The following is a 19427-nucleotide window of genomic DNA, read 5'->3' as shown; positions in this document are numbered from 1 at the left end:
TTTCCAAACATTCTCTGAAAAGTCCAGCCTCTTCATCTTCCCTAGGAGAGAGGTCAGAAAGGAACTTAGCCCATTCTGATCACCTAAATAACTTCCCTGGGTAGAGAAGACAGCTTTGGAAAGGAGAAAACTTGGCCTTTTCTTTCCGATCTTTTTTTTCCCCTATGACATTATTATTTCTGTCCCAGAATAGTTCAGAACATTTGGGAAATTCACACTCTAAAAATATTTCTTTTCTTCATCCAGGCAAGATAATGCAAAAGAATGACAGTGTGTTACTAAGAATGTGGTTCCCTCATTATGTAACCTGGACAAAAATAAAGAGCGCACTTGGCCAAAAATAGGGCCAAAAAAGACAAATGTGAAAAATGAAAAACAATACTGACCATTCATTATTTGCTTAAAGTTTAGCTGCCTAAAGACCTTCATCAGTGCCACATCATTTATTTAGTTAGCTCCTTCTGTCACTTTTCTGGTAAATGCTTAAATTAGGAAAACATAGTTTTTGGAGTAGGGTGACCAGGGAATCTATATTACAAGAAGCTACCTTTTTTTTTAAAGCTCCAAATCTACAAACTTTTTCTGTAGATTAAAAAAATATATAAATTATTTTTTTCTCTGCATCTCACCCTTCCCTCCAGGAAAAACAAAAACAAAAACCCTTGTTAAAGATATGCATAGCCAAGTAAAGGAAATTCCCGTATTGGCAGCATCCTGCAGCAGGAAGTGGGCATGGGCTTCACCATTGGGCTTCTGGAGTCTCGGATGGATGTCATCGAGGTGATCAGAATTCTCAACTTTCACGGAATTGGTTGCTTTTAAATGATCATATAAGGGATCTCCGAGAAAGAACACTATCCACATTCAGAGGAAACACTGTGGGAGTAGAAACACGGAAGAAAAACAACTGCTTGAATACATGGGTCGAGGGGATATATCTGGATATAGACTGTAAATGAGCATCCTAGTGCAAATATCAACAACATGGAAAGAGGTTCTGATCAAGGACACAGGTAAAACCCAGTGGAATTGCTCGGGGGCTGCTGGAAGGGGGGGGGAGGGAAATAATGTGATTATTGTAACCAAGGAATAATGTTCTAAATTGACTAAATACAATTTTCAAAAAATAAAATGAAATAAAAAATGATCATATAAATTGTATAAATGAGTTTCTACTGCTTTGTTACCACAAGAAATTGTATATCGGAGTCCTTTTCCCCTTTCCTTGATCCCCTTGGTGTAGAGGCCTAGGAGGCATGGCGAGGCTCCTTCCTGTTCCAGTTCTTTCCAGACAGAATTCATTCACAGTGATGTGAACAGATGGATGGCGGGAATCCAGGGATTGCCCCGCCCTGCTGCACAGTACAGTCACACAAACTAAACTTTTTTTTTAATTTGAGCCCAAGAATCTTAGCTAATAAACAGTGTCTCACACAGTCAGCTCTTACTAAGTGTTTGTTGACTGACCAATGAACAGTGGAGGCCAAAGTGCGGAAGTTCCTTTCGCTGGCTTTTCTGGTTAGAGGAAGGTTTGGGCCGGGGGAGGGGCGGAGCGATGGGGGACACGTGGGGATCAGGTATCGGAGGGTTATATTTTTAATAAAGGGCTCCGAGGAGCTGTTTTGGAGGGAAGTTCAGGAGGGCCCCGGACCAGCCGGGCAGCATTAACTGTCATCTTAAATGTAATCGCTTTTCAAGGCCTGCTGCCCAAGGGCTAGAACAGAAGGGTAACAGCCGCGGCCCCGGGCAGCTGGCCAGGCGGATTTAAAATGCAGTTCCTGGCCCACTCTCCCGGGTTGGTGGCGCCCTTTGTTCCCATTTCCCCCCATCTCCAGGATTCTTCTGCCCCCCCCCCCCCCAAGCTGGTCAGCATCCGCCGGGCTCTACGCATGGGGTCACTCCCAGCCTAGTTCGGGGCTCTTCACCGCCCTCGCCCCGTGCCAATAAGCCGGCAGCCCGTTTCTCTTGGGCGCTTCTTCTCCCCCCACAGTTCTTTCTCCGAAGCCCCTCATGTCTAAAATGGGAAGAAACCTAAACGGGGTTTCCAAGTGGGCTTGCGGGGATCCTCACCGAGGACGGCTCGGGGCGCTAGTCCAGGGTGAGTTGCAGTTGCAGCGGTTCAGATAGAATCTCCGTTGTCTAATCTCTGTAAATGGAGCCGTTCCTGTAGGTGGATGTGCCTTTTTTAAAAGACCCCCCCCCCCACGAGTCCCCTGGGGCAAGACGTGGCCTCCCGGGCTGCTTTTTTATTTTTTTAATTAAATTTTAAATTTAAATTTATTAAATTATTTTTTTCTTCCATCTTGGAATCCATAAGGTGTATTGGTTGCTAGGCAGAAGAGTGGCAAGGGCTAGACAGTGGGGGGTCAAGTGACTGGCCCAGGGTCACACAGCTGGAAGTGTCTGAGGTCATATTTGAACCCAGGACCTCCCATCTCTGGGCCTGGCTCTCCATCCACTGAGCTGCCCCCGGGGCTGCTTTTTTTAAAACAAGACACAAGTCCGAGGTTAGCAGCTGGAAGAAGACCCCCACCACAAGCCCAAGCTGACGGCCCTCCCAGGCATCCATTTCTCCCCCAGGTGGGGGCCATTCTGGGCGTGTGATGCCCATATTCCTCCTCGGGCTTGAGGGCTCCCCGCGAGATGAGGGGGAAAGCGTTAGCGCGCCTGTGGGGAGGGTCTTCGGTACAGACCTTGCGGCCATGCGCTCGGGTAACTTTGGGGAGACCATGCAGGGCTTTTCCCACGCGGTGTTCTCTTCCCCCGGAAGCCCCTTCACAGGCCTCCCCCGGGTCGGCCAAGGGCGTTCTGTAATAAACTAGAATGGCAGTGGCGCCAAGGGAAGTGAGCGGTTTGCAGGAGAGCCCTCCAGCCGGGGCGGCTGCCTCCTCCAGCGTGCCTTAGCCCGGGGCTGCAGAGCTCGTCCCTGACAGCCCGCTGGCCCTGCAAAAGCGGGTATTCATTACCCTTAGGCTCCATCATTACCGGTTGACAGCAGTTCCCAGCAATTTGGCACCACTTGTGTGTGAGCTCAACAGGCACAGCTGCACTCCGGGATGAGGGGGGAATGCCGTGAAAAGCCAGGTCAATACGGAGCGGAGGGCTGATCTGAAGAAAAACATGTTGCAAATCTAAAGCTTTTTATTAGATCCGAGTTATTTTAATATTTGAGAGGGGCTTAGCTGCGGGACCCTGAGCAAGTCACATGACCTCTGTTTCCCTACCTGTAAAACGGAGAGAGTAACAGGATGGACCTCTCGGAGCTCTTGCAAAGATCGAAATCCAACGTGCACCTGAATGGGAAGCTAGGTATGGCTCGGGAGACTGGAAGAGGAGTAGGGCTCCATTTCTCTTGCCACCCTTACTTTGCACTTCAAATGACACTGGAGAAAAGGCCCTTAGAGGGAATGACTACAGCATCTTCACTGGGCTCTGTTTTGGGGGAACAGGTCATTAAAAACCAATTGGCACTCAGGCAAGCGCTAGCGCTCCTGGTAATATCCTCCTGCTCCTAGGGCCAAGCACAGCAGCCTGTGCCCAAGCAGCCACCTGGTGAATCCTGGATGGCTCTGGCCCAAGGAGCCATCCTGGGCGAGTGCTTTCTGGGTGGAGGTGGGGTAGTTTTTTCTTCCTTATAAACACCACTCCTCCCCCATTGCCCCCTTTTAAGGAGGTGCTTGGAAGTGGTACAAAACTACAGGCTAACCCATGGGAGAAGCACCTTTAAAGTCACCATCTTCTGGGATAGGGTTGCATAAAAAAAAGTCTAGGGGCTTAAAAAATTGTCTCTGGGTCAAATGTTTGCACAAAAGTTTTTTCTGAATTGAGAGGGGACAGTTTTGAAGGTATGCTCAAGCAAAGAATGAGAAATGAGGAAGAAAGCTTATGTGTCCAAGATGGCATGTGGGCATTCACTGCTGTGGAGGCAGCTTCATGCAAGGGGCCGGAGATAGTAGGATAAAATGAAAAAGGATGGGCCTGTTTGGCCCTGGTCTCTCGGAGTCACCATCTTTGTATGGGAGACCCGTAACCCTGCCTCCTCCTTCACTTTGCTCTACACCGAGAAGCCCCCATCAGAAAACCTTCCTGGGAAGAGTGACGGCCTGGGAGCACCTGGCAAAGCAGTGACAAATTGCCCAAGTCAGAGCTACCTTGTGGGCAGGAGAGTGATGCTCAGATGAAGGAACTTTATTTGAACATTTCAGGATTCAGACAAATCCCCACTTCCACACGGATACAGAAATTCTGGCAGCTTCCTTGTTTCTAAGAGCTAACGACAGACTCTGAAATCTTCCGGTTCAAAGGTATCCAGAGTTTAAAAAAACAAACTACCATTTCTGATCCATTCCTAAAAGCTTCATTTTTGCCAGAGACACCAGTGAAAGCTAGTCGTCCTGAGAGCATCTCAAGGAAGGAATGCAATGGGCATGGCTACTTGCGTGGGCCCCAGAGTTCTCCCAGGGTAGCCCTTTAGCCATGTGCTGTTGATGGGGATGATGATTACTGTCCACAGCATCAGAATCATGCATTTCCCTTCCAAATGCTCACTTTGCTTCTAGTTCCTTCTTCCTCCCCTCCTAGTAATCCTCTCTGGGTACATGTGAGCATGAACTGTGAAAACAAATACTGAGAGCTCTAAAAGAAAATTCAAACTCCAAATGTTTTTGTAACTAAGAAGGAAAAAAAAGGTAAAAAACGGTACATGAGGAGCCCAACCAAAGGGAACAGGGCTGGTTACCACCCCCAAAATCCAGTGACTTTGCAACATGTTTTACAACTTGTCATTAGATCAAATACCCCCATGGCATGAGGCCTACTGAATGTTTGCAAATCTAGTGAAACTGAGGCAAAACAGGATTAAATGAAATTCCTATTAAAAAGGGGAAAAGGTAAACCTTTGCTGGTCATACTTCCATCTTGTTCAACCTTTCTGCTTCCAAGTCCAAAGTCCATTTTGCACATTTTTGCTTTGTCCCTCAAAGTCCTATTCAGAAAGGGCACAGAATACTCTGAAAGCGTCTCTGGTAGTGACTGTGGCTTTTAATGTTCAATGACTCAGACCTATTTAGTAACTGAACAGTGTCTTGCCAAAGAATTCTATCGACCTTGAATCCAAGACAGATCAAGCACCTGCTCCGTAATTACTGCAGTAGGCAGGGAGGATGTAGAGACAGTCCTTACCTTCAATGAGCTTATCTAAAAAAGAGCTAGTCATGGGTAGGAGTCTAGAGAATACATAGGTTCTAAGAGAAGTACATAGAACAGGTTCAGATTGATCACAGGAGATCTGGGGAGATCACTTAGAACTGAGAGGGCAGGAGGAGGGATAAGGAAAAGCCTGATAAATGGCCCCTTTGGGGCTACCTGTGATTTTGGACTCATCGCCTAAAGCTTCCTGGGCCTCAGTTCTTTTATCTGTAAAATGAAGCGACTGGTCCTGAGGTTAGCCTTGTGCATTGGGGAGAGGGGAATAGGAAGGCTTGTTTTACAAAGGCATTGAGGTTGGAAAAGATAAGATCAGGGAATAGCTTATAAGAAAAAATACCATTTTCAGGGTTTTAAAGAACTAGTAATCAGTTTATCTGTTCCCTATCTTGAGGCAAGATGATGTTTTGCCGATTCCAAACTGATAAATTGTTTCTAGTTTTAAAAAACCTTATAGGAAGGTAATTTCACAACCTTCCTGGGTTATTTCATTATTTAACTGTCTTCATTGTTCAACATGAATTTCCCATGTCTATTAAGTTTTTTTCTTTTGGGGCTTCAGAGGAAATAAGTGGTCAAATGCTACTAAAAATATTAAATTCTTCAACTTTGTCATTTTCAGCCAGTTCTTTGTAGTTCATCTTCTACTTCTTCTCTGAAATTTTTTTCTTGTGCTTTTCAAGTTATAAAGTTGAAAACCATAAATAATGCTCCAGATAATACAAAAGAAAAGAGGTAGAGTGTTGGGGAAGCACTGTCTGGGCCAATAATCAGAAATGTGGCTTGAAGATAAATTATCATTTAATAACTGAAAAAAAAGCAAGGCTCTTAATTCTTGAACCTCAATTATGGAGGTTTATCTAGCACATGGGGCTATTATGAGAAAAGGACTTGATAAATTTTAGAGTGCTACATAAAAGGAAGTTATTATATAAAGTTGAAGTAGGGTTGGGATCTTCCTAGTAGTTTGGAATTTTAGGGCCATGAATAGATTTAAGGTAATATAGCACAGCAGATTCTGCCACACAAGAAATGTATCTGAGTGCCACACAGCCTGTACACTTTCACTTTGCCCCAACAGACCAAAAAAAATATTGCTTTTAAATAATTTTATTCTTGACATAAGCATATACATTCAAATTTTATTGACCGCATGATCTTTTCCATATACCAGGTTATATTCACAGCATGTGTTCCATCCTTGCTCCATTAAACAAATTGCCAAGGCAACAATGAGAAGACAAGGGCATGCTGTACAGTAAGGGGCAGTGAGGGAAAAGGACACATCAACAAGTAGGGTTTTACACAAAGTTTTGGCCTGGATCACATTTTAGTACACTAGTACAGTATCAAAAAACTGGAAGGATATACCTAAAGCTATTTGCAGTGAGGTTAATATATAATTTTCAGAAAGAATCCATTTAGGGCAAAGTTCTATGGAAAAATAGATCAACTACATGAAATGTTGGGGTTTAAAAAAAAACCTCAACAAAATAGCACATTAAAAGTTAACTAGTGCAATCAAGAATTCCACTGGGTGATTTATGAATAAGAGATTAAGCAGTTTTAAAATATCCATGAAGATTTTGTGGAGTGAAGACACAACCAAAATATCCAGAAATCTGAGTTAATTCCCTATTTTTTTATACTTGATAGTAATAAATACAATTATCTAGTGTTTACATTTATGGTGAGTGTGGGGTGATGGCTTGTTCTTTTAAGACAGTCATGAAAAGGAACAGAACATGTACCACAGTCTTTCCCAGCTGGGCTCCTGTACAGAACACGGCTATCTCAGTTCTTTAAACAAGCTAGATCAGGGCTGTTTCTTTGGGCAGAAACCTCTTAGTCCCTTTAAACATTGAAAATGACGGGTTGCCTCTTGACATACCCTCTGTTCTCACCAGGCACATCAGAACTATAGCTTGGTGCAGGCGAATCTTTCAGATGCTGGTTTAATTCCTTGAAAGGTGATCCTCGATCATTCAAAAGAACAGTATCCTCTCCACACCATCTGCCATTTGCTGGCACAACCTCCCTCCCTCCCTCCCAAAGAAGAGTTTAGCCTTACCTCTGAAGACATCGATAAGATAATAAAAAAAAAAATCAGAAGAATGAGGTGTCGGCTGAAAAGGCCCCAGCGAGTCTGAAGTCCTCCTTGGTGAGAACACTGTACATGCGTTGGGGCAGAGCTTTGGAGTAGGGTGCAGGCCGGGGCACGGTGGTGCGCAAAATAAGCTCCCGGCCTGCGGGGGCTGGGAAGTCCGACCCCGAGTTCTGTCTCCGTTCTTCAGAAGAGCTTGTCCTTTTCAGCTCCTCCTCCACTGGGGCCATGCTTGCAGCCTTAAATAGAAGCAGATACAAAATTCAGAAGGGAATCAGAGGCTGAACTCTGAATTTCTTAAAGGGCAGATGATTAAACATGATAGTAGACATTGAAATGTTCCACATTACTCACTGATGCATTCAGCTATGCTATGGTTACTGACTAGCACAACACAGAAGCTTGAAATATGGTAACAAAAGCCTAAGAATATAAATAGATTGGAGGAAAATGGGGAGATTCTGTTTTGAAAAGTGATGGGCAGTTTCAGCTATACAGAGGAGTGAGAATCATGAAGCTGCCTTTCCCTGGGGGCTTCCTTCTGCCCCTCTAACAGCACTTCTCCCATGCACTCCTGAAGTCTGTTCCTCCAGACTCCCAATAACGTGAGTAAAGAAGAGAATTCCCTAAGGACACTATTGAACACAGAAATGTAACCCTGTCCCTTCAAAGCCCGGGTCTCTTCTTTCGGAGCTTCAAACTCCTAAGGGAATACTTGGGTTTCTTGGTAGGGCCTCTCACATGGTCCATAAGTGAGTGATGTTACTGCCATGTGATGGCAAACCACTGAAGTATATAACCCGATAAAAGTTTTAAGTGTCAAGGGGATGTGCTTCCTTCATGGACTATGCATTCACTTATGTTCTTGTAGTCTGAATTCAGTCTCCTGTACTTTTAAAAATAATCTACTGCCATGGGAAAAACAATTTTTGGAAAAAGAAGAGACAAAAAAAATCACCACATCCCAGAAGGACATCCAGAAGCAAATATTTGAGCTTCTAAACTTCTTGGCTGGCTGTGTGACCTGGGGCAAGTGTCACAATCTTCCAGTGTCCCTGCCCCCCCCCCCCCCAACTCTGTAAGAGCCTAAGTCACAGAAAAGCTGCCAATCTGCACTGGCAGGGGAGTGTCCTCACACCAATGCATCACCGGTCCAGACCCAGGGAAAAAGAGAAGTGATTAGTCTTAATGACCTATATGAAGTCAGAGGGATGGAAAGGAAGAGGTATGAGGGACAAAGGCTATTTGTTACCTCATCAGAAGATTCAGTCAGCTTGAGAAAGGGTGAGAAAAGAAACAGTGATGAAAGAGAAACAAGCAAGATGGTTTATAAGGGGCTGGACGAGAGGTTTCAAGACTGTTTCAGAGACAGCATGCATTGCATTCAGGAATATTTTCCTGTCAAAAGAATATCAGGACAAACAAGAATATACTGCACACAACATAAAGTTAATACAAAAGGTGTCAAATAGAATAGAAGCATTCTATTTCATATTTACTCCATGCATCTGACAGCCCAACTGGTAAGAAAAGTTAGGAATTAATATTATCTAATTATGAATGGAGACAATAAAAAAATCTAGTTTTTGCATGGGATGAGCACATGTGAGAAATTAAATATTTATCACTCAGGAAATACACTGGTTTCCTAAATTTTAAAATCTACTTTAACTTATTAATATGGAAGATCTTTAGCATGATTCAAGAGAAATGAAGTTGATGGGATTCACTTTTAGAATAAATGAACACATACCAGAATTATTATTCTCAATCTGAAACAATATGATGGACTTCACTTAAGTTTTACTATTTTTTTTTAAAGAAAAGGGTAAAACATATATATAAAGCACTGCCACAAGGATAAGAAATCAGTGAAGCTGTGAAAGTCCTTCCTTAAATCTGGTCACTTAAATGATATTTTATTATTATTATTTTAAACCCTAACCTTCTATCTTCAAGGCAGTACTGTGTACTGGCTCCAAGGCAGAAGAGTGGTAAGGGCTAGGCAATGGGGGTTAAGTGACTTGCCCAGGGTCACACAGCTGGGAAGTATCTGAGGCCAGATTTGAACCTAGGACCTCCCATCTCTAGGCCTGGCTCTCAATCCACTGAGCTACCCAACTGCCCCCTTAAATGATATTAAAAAAAAAATACCTCAGATTTGTATGTTTAATTTCAACTTTAAAGTAATATAAATTGTTTGCCAATTACTAAAGGAAAAATAGTTGAATGAATAAGCTTGAGCACTGATTTGCCAAAGTTTTCTTCCTCTAAACTTTTTTTTTTAAATCCTTACCTTCCATCTTGGAATCAATACTGTGTATTGGTTCTAAGGCAGAAGAGTGGACTAGGAAATGGGGGTTAAGTGACTTGCCCAAGGTCACATAGATAGGAAGTGTCTGAGGCCAAATTTGAACCTAGGACATCTCATCTCTAGGCCTGACTCTCAATCCACTGAGCCACCTAGCTGGCCCCTCTTCTTCTAAACTTGAAAATGCACTAATCAGATGTTTATGATTCTGAATCGTAATTCCCTTTAGTATTCACTACAAACTAAAAATTCCTCTTAACATCAGGCAATGCATACACCAGTTTCTACAAAGAGATATAATTTACAGTATTAAAAAAATTAAAACTCTTACTGTCTGTCTTAGAATCAATAATAAGCATTAGTTCAAAGGCAGAAGAGCAATAAGAGCTAGGCAAGTGGGATCAAATGACTTGTTCAGGGGTCAAACTGCTAAAAGGTGTCTGAGGTCACATTTGAACTCAGGACTTCTCACCTCTAGTCCTGACTTTCAATCTATTAAGTCACCTAGCTGCCTCTCATAGGATTTTTTAAATGACTAAGAATACATGAATCTTCAACTTCTACTCTAGGATTTTTAAATTTAGGGAATTATTCCCAATTAATCAGAATTACCAGCTTTTGCTAATCTCATTCTAAATAAGTTATGGATGATCTTGGCTACTTAAAATTAAAATGTGGTATTGAACACATAAGGAATTTAAAACGTGTTTTTCCACAATGTAAAGACATTACATTTTCATTAAATTTGACTCTGGGAAAAGTCAAAGTTGGATCATTTGCTACCAAGGGCCATCCCTATGAAGGTGACATGAGTTTAGCACATTTTTCAGTCAGTGAGCATTTTCTAAGTATCACTAAGATTCAAAAGACTGGCACTGAAATGAGGGTTACTCCTGGGATGATGGCAGCTGTTTAAAATATAAAAATACCTTTCTGTCACGCACTCAGAAGGGGAAGAGGGAGAGAGGGGAAGAGACAGAGACATAGAAGAGAGAAAGAGAAAGAGAACAAGAACCTGTGTCAAGTTTTATCTTCAATTAAACATTAACATATTTAAATTTCAGTAGTTTAAGTTTCAAAATCTGGATTCCTTTGGGTTACTTGTTTTAGGGGGATGAGAGGAAATCTGATCTGTGATTTCATTGGTGTAGAGAACCCCAATGAGCAAATTCCCTCTACCAATGCAGATTGGCAACTCTCTTGCATCTTTAAGTCTTGGAGAGTTGCATGAGGAGCTGAGAAGTAAAGTGACTTGCTAGAGATTCTATACATACAAAGTGTGAGTCTGACCCAAGTCAGCCTGACCTGAGGACATTCTATTCACTGCACTGCCAATGTGGCCTCCCTCTGACCACCATATTGACAGCCCATTTTTTGTTCTCAGACAAAATAATGTGGATGATTATCAAGTTATGAATACCACCAATTATGTAAACCAATTATCATTCTTAAAAGTTTCCTTTCCAAGTAACATGTAGTCAAGTTTTATATTTATATTCATTATTTAAACTCATCTGCCAAAATATTTGTTGATGGTTTCATTAGGGTTTAAAAATTGTAGGAAAAACTATATTCTAGCCTGGAAGAAGCAAACCTGGACTGCATTATTAAGTAATCAAGGAACTAAATGATAGTTTATTCTACTAATGCTGAATCCCATACCCTTTTTACCTGTGAGGATACACCAGGTCTTAAACATACTCATTTTACGAAGTAGGTCAATACAATGGGAAATTAAATTAAGTTTTTATAGGGGCTAAGAGGCCAGGGATTGCAAAGGTTTAGGTGAGGACTTTAACAGCAATGGTCAGCACCCTTCTCATTCTCTACACACACATCCACAATCAAACTCACGAGGCTGTAGAAATCTCTCTGCACTCAATCATAACTAATGCACAGACTCAGAAAAAGATAAGTTGCTGGATAACTGGCACCATTCAGAAGGCAGAAATGTTTTCCCATGATTTAGAGGTTTGAAAACGCCTATAGCACAATAAATAAACAATCTTGCATACCCTCTGAGCATTCACAAATAGCTTATGAATGATACTCCCAGCATGTCCTCTTCCTGCACCAATGACTGACACTTCCGGCTCCTCCAAGAGGCAACTGACAAACCTGCATGAAACAAACCATGAAAGTATGGAAGGCAAAGAGCTCAGTTCATAGCAATGTCACTCTTCTTAGATTAATTTTCTTGACAACTGATGCTTGCAAAATCCACCAAAACTATAGTGGAAATCTTGTCACCAGAACAGTTTGACATTTTAAATTAAAACTTTGTATCAATGTATATAATCAATGTATATAATCTTATTGCTTTTTTTGATAACTCATAAAACTTTAAGGAAAACTAGCTTTTATTCAAGTTCAAGGAGAAATATTCAATGTATTCTTTCAAAATAGAAGCTTGGGAAATTACACACTAAATTATGATTTCAATTTTTAAAAAGATAAATAGGTTTTATTTATCTAGAATAGAAAAACTTCAGCTCTCCAGTTCTCATTCTTTTCTTGGGAGAGGGTGATTTTGTGGGCTTAATTTTACATTTCTTGTTGGGCAAAGTCTCAATTGTAAATTGTACCGTTATGTGCATGTGTCACTGTGCTCCCAAAATATATCACAGATAATATATGATGGAACTAATGAAGAGTCAGAGGCACAGAACCACCAGATATGTACCATCTGTTCACTAATTCACATACTGCTGCTAGGAGATAAATTACTTGAAAGGAACGTACTCTTTTTTTTTTTTTTTACTGACAAGAAAAAGTATCAAGGGCAAGGTGGTTTGTTGTTTTTCATTCAACAAATGACTTAAGATAAACTCAAAGAGGGAACATATATAAAGCTCTATCAAATGCTTAAAATCACAGAGTTTGAATAGGGTAGCTAGTTCAATCTGGGCCTAAAAGGAATTCCCATAAAATCTCTATTCATAAGGATTGCCTAGTTCTGGACAATAGCCTGGCTTCCAATATTTTTAAATAATATTTCACAGATTGATAGACTAGTCAAGATGGAAAGGTCTTGAGAGATTAAACCAATTCCCACATTAAACAAATTTAAAAAGTGCTTCCCAGAGACACAAGGTGGTTGACCCACAGACATGAAGCTTGTCTGCAAAAGAGTTGAGAAATAAAAACCTGGCATCTTATCAAATACTTCCATTACGCAATTTCATTTACGAAAGATTTTGCTGAAATAGGATTTGTTGCTCTCCCCATCAGGACTCATATACAGATGGGCCAAATGGTTCTTACCTTTCTAGTTCTTCCCTTTCTTCCTCTTGTTCACATTTCTCAGTTCCAAACTTGGCTTTCAATGAACGTGCTCTGGCAATAGTAGCCTCCACGTTGGTAATCTGATGGATGATTTCCTATACATTGAAAAGAAGAAATGCACACATGGGAACAAAACCAGAAACAAAACTTTCTTAAAAAATTATTAGAAAGTAAAGGCAAAGCCAAAACCAAGGTGGTGGAGAAGGTTCAGATCCTCATCTGAACAAAACAAAAACTATGAAATGATTCCTTAGAACATATTCTGGAGCAGCATAACCCACAAAAAGATAAAGTGAAGTAATTTTTCAGCCCAAAATAACTCAGAAGGCCAGTAGTGGGGATCTAATGCACTGGGATGGAGGTGGAGTATGCCAGGGCAGGTCCCACCAAGGCAATAGGCCTTGGGCCCAATTGCAGCAGTAGCTAAGACCTCAGGAACTCTCAAACAAAGATGGTAAAGGACAGGGTGTGTTTGAGAGAACTGGTCAGAAGGAGATTACAGGGGTCCCTTTGCTGGATCTGGGTGCAAAACTCTTGTTGCATTGTCTATACACAGAACCAGGTTGCAGTCCTGGGGCCCAGTTTCAGGGTGAGGAGGAGCACCAGCATACATCAGTACTTGTAGCCACAGGGAAGGGAGGGGACCCTATTCACAATTCCAAGGGGACTTGAGCACAGGCCCAAAGAGTATTAAATACATCTCTCCTTAGATATACCACCTTGTATGAATCAAAAGCAGATGGATTCCCAGTGTCAGTTCTGAAGGCAGCTCACAAGGAACCTGAATCTTGGAACAGTGTTCCCATCACCACAGTTACAGAGCCCAACTGTAACAGTTTTTTTTTTTAATTAAAAGAAAAGAAAAAGGCTGGAAAATGAGCAAACCACAGGGGAAAAAACAAACAAACAAACTCAACAAAGAAAGTTATTTTGATGATTGGGAAGACCAAAATACACACTCAGAAGAAGACAACAAAACCAATACTACTGCTTGCAAAAACTCCAGAAAAATTAGGATTACTCTCAAGCCCAGAAAGAATTAATGGAGGAGTACAAAAAGGATTTTGAAAATCAAGTAAGAGAGATAGAAGAAAAATTGGGAAAAGAAATGAGAATGATACAGGAAAATCATGAAGAAAAGAATCAATAGCTTGGTAAAGGAGGCACAAAAAAATACTAAAGAAATAAACACCTTAAAAAACAGAATAGGCCAATTAGTAAAAAAAGGCACAAAAATCCAATGATGAGAGCTCCTTAAAAAGCAAAATTGGCCAAATGGAAAATGATACACAAAAAGAAGAGAAAAAAAACTTCTTCAAAGACAGAACTGGCCCTCTGGAAAAGGAGGTACAAAAATTTACTGTGGAAAAGAAGCCTTTTCAAAGTAGAATTACTCAAATGGAAAAGGGGGTACAAAAGTTCACTCAAGAAAATAATTCCATAACAATTAGAATTGGGCAAGTGGAAGCTGATGACTCCATGAAACATGAAGAAACAATCAAACAAAGTAAAAAGAATGAAAAAGTAAAAGAAAATTGTGAAATACCTTATGGGAAAAATAACTGATCTTGAATATAAATCTAGGTGAAATAGTCTAAGAATTATTGGACTATCTGAAAGCCATGATCAAAAAAAGAGCTTGGGCATTATTTTTCAAGAAATTATCAAGGAAAAGTGCCCTGATATTCTAGAACCAGAGGGCAAAACAGAAATTGAAAGAATTCATTGATTACCTCCTGAAAGAAATGTCAAAAGGGTGATTCCCAGGAATATTATAACCAACATACAAAACTCTCTGGTCAAAGAGAAAATATTTTAAGTATCCAAAATAGAAACAATTCAAATATCATGGAGTCAGAGTCAAGATAACACAAGATTTAGCACCTTCTATATTAAAGGATCAGAGGGCTTGGAATATGATATTTCAGGGGAGAAAAGAAGTAGGACTTCAATCAAGAATAACTTACCCAGCAACACTAAGCATATCCTTTGGGGGGAAGAATGGTTATTCAATAAACAGGAGACTTTCAAACATTCCTGATGAAAAGACCAGACCTTAATGGAAAATTTGATTTTCAAATACAAGATTCAAAAGAAGCATAACGAAGTAAAAAAGTAATTCGTGCAATAAGGTTCAACTGAGTACATTCCTACATGGGGAGATGATTCTTATAACTCCAAAAGACTTTGTCATTGTTAGGGCAATTAGAAGAAGTGCATATAGGAGGCGGAGTCAAGATGGCGGCCTAGAAGGAGTAGAAGTTCAGACCTCTGAAAACCCTTCCTTACCAATCACAAACTGAATGGTCCAAGGGGACTGAAAACCAAACTTAACAACAAGACAGAGCCAAGGAACCCTCCTACTGGACTTAATTCAAAAGGTACGCCCCCTGAAAAGCCTGAATCCGAGAACACTCGGGTTTAAGGGGAAAACAGAAGGAAGGTCCCAGGACCCATCTCCCCTCCCACCCAGAGCACTGAGATTCCAGCAGCAGCTGGAACTTCTGGGCAGGCAAAGGTGCTGGTCTGAAGGGCAAAGCTTGAGAGCAGGGCTGGTCAAATTCAGAGCGTCCAACATAAACGGCAGGGAAAGAGCTAGAGAGGGAGCATAGACCTGGCAACCTGGCCAGAGCTTTGGAGATCCTCCATATTTGCTCCAGCCTTCCAGGAAGTTTAGGACTCAGAGCACACCCAGCCCAACTAAGCTGAACTTAATCCCATCAAAAGTCTCCAGAACTCAGGGAAGTTCAGGCTCCCCACCCATCCTCATTGACTGCTGGACTTTAAGCCAATCAAAAGCCTCCAGAGGACAGGGAAGCTCAAACCCCCAACAACCCTTCCCCAGAGACTACACCAAGAGATCTTCTGTTAAAGCTCCAAGAGGGGAGACTGATAGAAGCCCCCCAAAAACAAAAAATGAGAGGAACAAGAGCACAGACAAATATGGGGAGTAAAGAAGGGGTGAATTTGAGCAAACAACAGAAAAAGAAGAAAGAAACCACAATAGATAGCGTTTACTCAGCAAATGGAACAGAGGGGGAGAAATCAGCAAAAGATAAATCAGAAATCCCAGTGAATTGGATACAGGCTGTGGAAGAACTCAAAACACAACTAAGAGAAACTGAAGACAATTGGGAAAAGAACTTAAAAATTAAGATAACTTATCTAGAAACAGAGGCACTTGAACTAAAACGAGAAAATTGTGTCTTGAAAGGAAAATCAACCAGCTGGAAAATGAGGCAAAGGAGATGAAAGACAAGGTAAAGAGGATGAAAGACGATCTTCAAAGAAAATCAGACCAGAAGGAAAAGGATGACCAAAAAGCCAGAGATGAAATCCAATCTTTAAGAACCAGAATACAACAACTGGAATTAAGTGACCTCACAAGGCAGCAGGACACTATAAAACAAAACAAAAAGAATGAAAAAATTGAGGAAAATGTGAAGCATCTCATTCACAAAACAGATGATTTAGAAAATCATTCAAGAAGAGCCAATTTAAGAATCATTGGTCTACCAGAAGACCATGACAAAATAAAAAGCCTGGACATAATATTACAGGAAATTATTCAGGAAAACTGAACCAATATCCTAGAAGAAGAGGGGAAAGTAGAGATTGGAAGAATCCACAGATCACCTCCTGTATTTAATACCCAACTGACAATACCCAGGAATGTTATAGCCAAATTAAAAAACTATCAGACCAAAGAAAAGACATTCAGACTTCCGGGTAATCATGGCTGCAATCTAGACGCAGCACGCTTCCTCTCCCCAGCACCGAACGAAATAGACTACATCAAAGGAGCATAAAATCACCTTTGGAGGAACAGAAGGACTCCCCAGTACCCCACAGAGGCAAAGGTACGTGGGGCTTGAACATTTCCACACTAAAATAAGAAGGAAAAGCTTGCACAGAAAAGTGAACTCAGCCGCCCTTCCCCCACCCCACCTCCCCCACTAAACCAGAGTGAGCTACCTGAGCGCTCACCGGGACAGCGAGTGAGTGGGGAGCGTCTCTGTCTGGGGGGGCACTCCAGGGTCCTTGGGATCTGGGGACTGCCAGGAAAAAACGTCTTAGGGCGCTTTCACTGGAGAATCCAGCGGACCTGGACTTGGGGCGGGCTGCGCTGAACAACGCGCGCTGATTATCTGGGCGGAGCTGAATACCTGGGCTCGGAGGCTGGGAAGAACTAGTCTGAAGCAACCTAAATTCACAGAAAAACCGCTCTTATAACCCAGACCCCAGACCAAAAAGGAAAGGGAAATAAAACCACCAAAGGGATGGCTCACATGGCCCAAAATCAAGCCTCCAGGAAGAAAGGGAAAAAAGTGACTATTGAAAACTTTTATGGTGGAAGTACCCAAGGAAAAGAGGAGAATGAGGAGGAAATCCAAAAAAATTCAGAACACGCCTCCCAAAATGGAAACTATCAACAAGCTCTGGAAGATCTCAAACTGGAACTTATCCAAAAGATGGAAACCTTCTGGAAAGAAAAATGGGAGAAAGAGATCAGCTGTCTGACAGATAAGACTGCTCAATTGGAAAAAGAACTCGAAGCATCCAATAGAAGGGCAGACAAGGCTGAAAAGCAAATCCAGTCCCTAATGACCAGAATTAAGCACCTCGAAGAAAGTGAGATGATAAAACAGCAAGAATCAATAAAGCAAACCCAAATAATTAATGAATTGGAAGAAAACAGAAAATATCTCACTGAGAAGGTCACGGACCTGGAGAACAGAGGAAGACGAGAAAATCTCCGTATCATCGGTCTCCCAGAAAAACCAGAGGTAAACAACAAATTGGATATTATTCTAGAGGAGATTATAAAAGAAAATTGCCCCCACGTTCTGGAGCAAGGGGGCAAAATAGAAATAGAAAGGATTCATAGAACACCTTCTATACTAAATCCCCAAAAGACAACGCCTAGGAATGTAATTGCCAAATTCAAGAGCTTCCAAGTAAAGGAGAAAATCCTACAAGAAGCCAAGAAGAAGAGCTTCAGATATAAGGGGGCTCCCATAAGGATCACACACGACTTAGCGGCTAATACACTAAGAGACCACAAAGCATGGAACACGATATTTAGAAAAGACATTCAAGCTGCAAAGAAGAAACCATTCAGATACCACGGAAACACAGTGAGGATAACACCAGATCCTACTTCATCCACACTGAAGGACGAAAAGGAATGGAATATGTTATTTCCGAAAAGCAAGGGAACTAGGTCTACAACCAAGAATCAAATACCCATCAAAACTGACTATATTCTTACAGGGGAAAGTATGGTCCAAGTATTCGTAAAGAAAAGACCAGACCTGAACAGAAAATTTGATGTCCAAGCACAGAACCCGAGAGAATAATCAAAAGGTAATTAAAAAAAGAGGGAAAAAAAAACAAAACACCAAAATTTTTTAAAGAGACTCAGTAAGTTAAAATGATATGTATCCCTATAAGAAAAGCAGTCATTGGTAACTCTTAAAAACTGTTGTTATCACCTGCTCAGCTAGAAGAATTACACTTAGAGGGAACAGCTACAAACTATATAGGATGAAAGGACAAGACATAAATAGGCATATAGATATATTCATGCATAAATATATATGCATGTGTGTGTGTGTATATGTATATATACACAACTAGAGCTAAAAAAGAGGTTAATACTAAAAGAAATGGGAAAAGAAACAAATGTGGGTAAATTTATATGTCACAAAGAAGCTCATGGCAGGAGTGGGGAGAACATCGATACACTGGAAGGGTAAAGAGGTTGGAGATAGGAAATACTCAACTCTTACGTGCTTTGAAACTGACCCAAAGAGGGAAGAACAATCCAATTCATTGGGGCAGAGAATAGATTTGCACCCTATAGGGGAATAGAAGGGTAAAAAACAAACTGGTGGGGAGGGAAGCAGTATAAGGGAGTGAGGGAGGGTAGTTTTAAAAAGACTGCCAAGAAAATAAGGGGGGAATAAGAAGGGAGGGGGGTAGAAAGGGAAGTAAAATAAGGGGGGGGGGGCTGATTATAAACAAACATTGGTGTAGAAGGAAATAGCGAAAGAAGAAAATGCAGGACCAGGAGTAGAAATCAAAATGCTGGGAAATACACAGCTCGTAATCATGACTCTGAATGTGAATGGAATGAACTCATCCATAAAACATAAGCGAATAGCAGAGTGGATTAGAATCCAAAACCCTACATGAGGAAGGTAGATACTCATAGGGTGAAAGAGGATGGAGCCAAATCTATTGGGCATTAACTGATAAAAAGAAGGCAGGAGTAACAATCATGATATCTGACAAAGCCAAAGTAAAAATAAATCTAGTTAAAAGAGATAGGGAAGGTAATTACATCCTGATAAAAGGCAGTATAGACAACGAGGAAATATCTGTACTCAATATGTATGCACCAAATGGCAGAGCACCCAAATTTCTAAAGGAGAAACTAGAGGATCTCAAGGATGACATAGACAGAAAAACTATACTAGTGGGAGATCTGAACCTTCCTCTATCTGAACTAGATAAATC

The 19427-nt window shown here is 41.2% G+C and overlaps 1 protein-coding gene and 1 long non-coding RNA gene across 4 annotated transcripts in view; both read right to left on the bottom strand.

Moving 5' to 3' along the window:
• Window positions 1-392: 392 nt before the first annotated feature.
• Window positions 393-1818, bottom strand: LOC130453687 (uncharacterized). The gene is made up of 2 exons (XR_008911171.1): window positions 1188-1818; window positions 393-876 (listed from the first exon to the last, which is right to left on the bottom strand). It is a non-coding gene; the product is annotated as an uncharacterized LOC130453687 (long non-coding RNA).
• A 4481-nt stretch (window positions 1819-6299) lies between these two features.
• The window catches only part of RAB3GAP1 (RAB3 GTPase activating protein catalytic subunit 1), a 102356-nt gene continuing 89228 nt past the window's right edge, over window positions 6300-19427 (bottom strand). For all 3 annotated transcript variants that reach the window (XM_056793766.1, XM_056793767.1, XM_056793768.1), the window contains 3 exons: window positions 12885-13000; window positions 11636-11738; window positions 6300-7548 (listed from right to left, as the gene is read on the bottom strand). In XM_056793766.1, the coding sequence (XP_056649744.1) occupies window positions 7312-7548; window positions 11636-11738; window positions 12885-13000 (456 nt within the window). In that variant the 3' untranslated portion in view covers window positions 6300-7311. The remainder of the gene's footprint in view (window positions 7549-11635; window positions 11739-12884; window positions 13001-19427) is intronic.

Source organism: Monodelphis domestica, chromosome 4 (genome assembly GCF_027887165.1).
Source record: "Monodelphis domestica isolate mMonDom1 chromosome 4, mMonDom1.pri, whole genome shotgun sequence".
NCBI classification, from domain to species: Eukaryota; Metazoa; Chordata; class Mammalia; order Didelphimorphia; family Didelphidae; genus Monodelphis; species Monodelphis domestica.
This window is presented reverse-complemented; position numbering and strand designations above follow the sequence as displayed.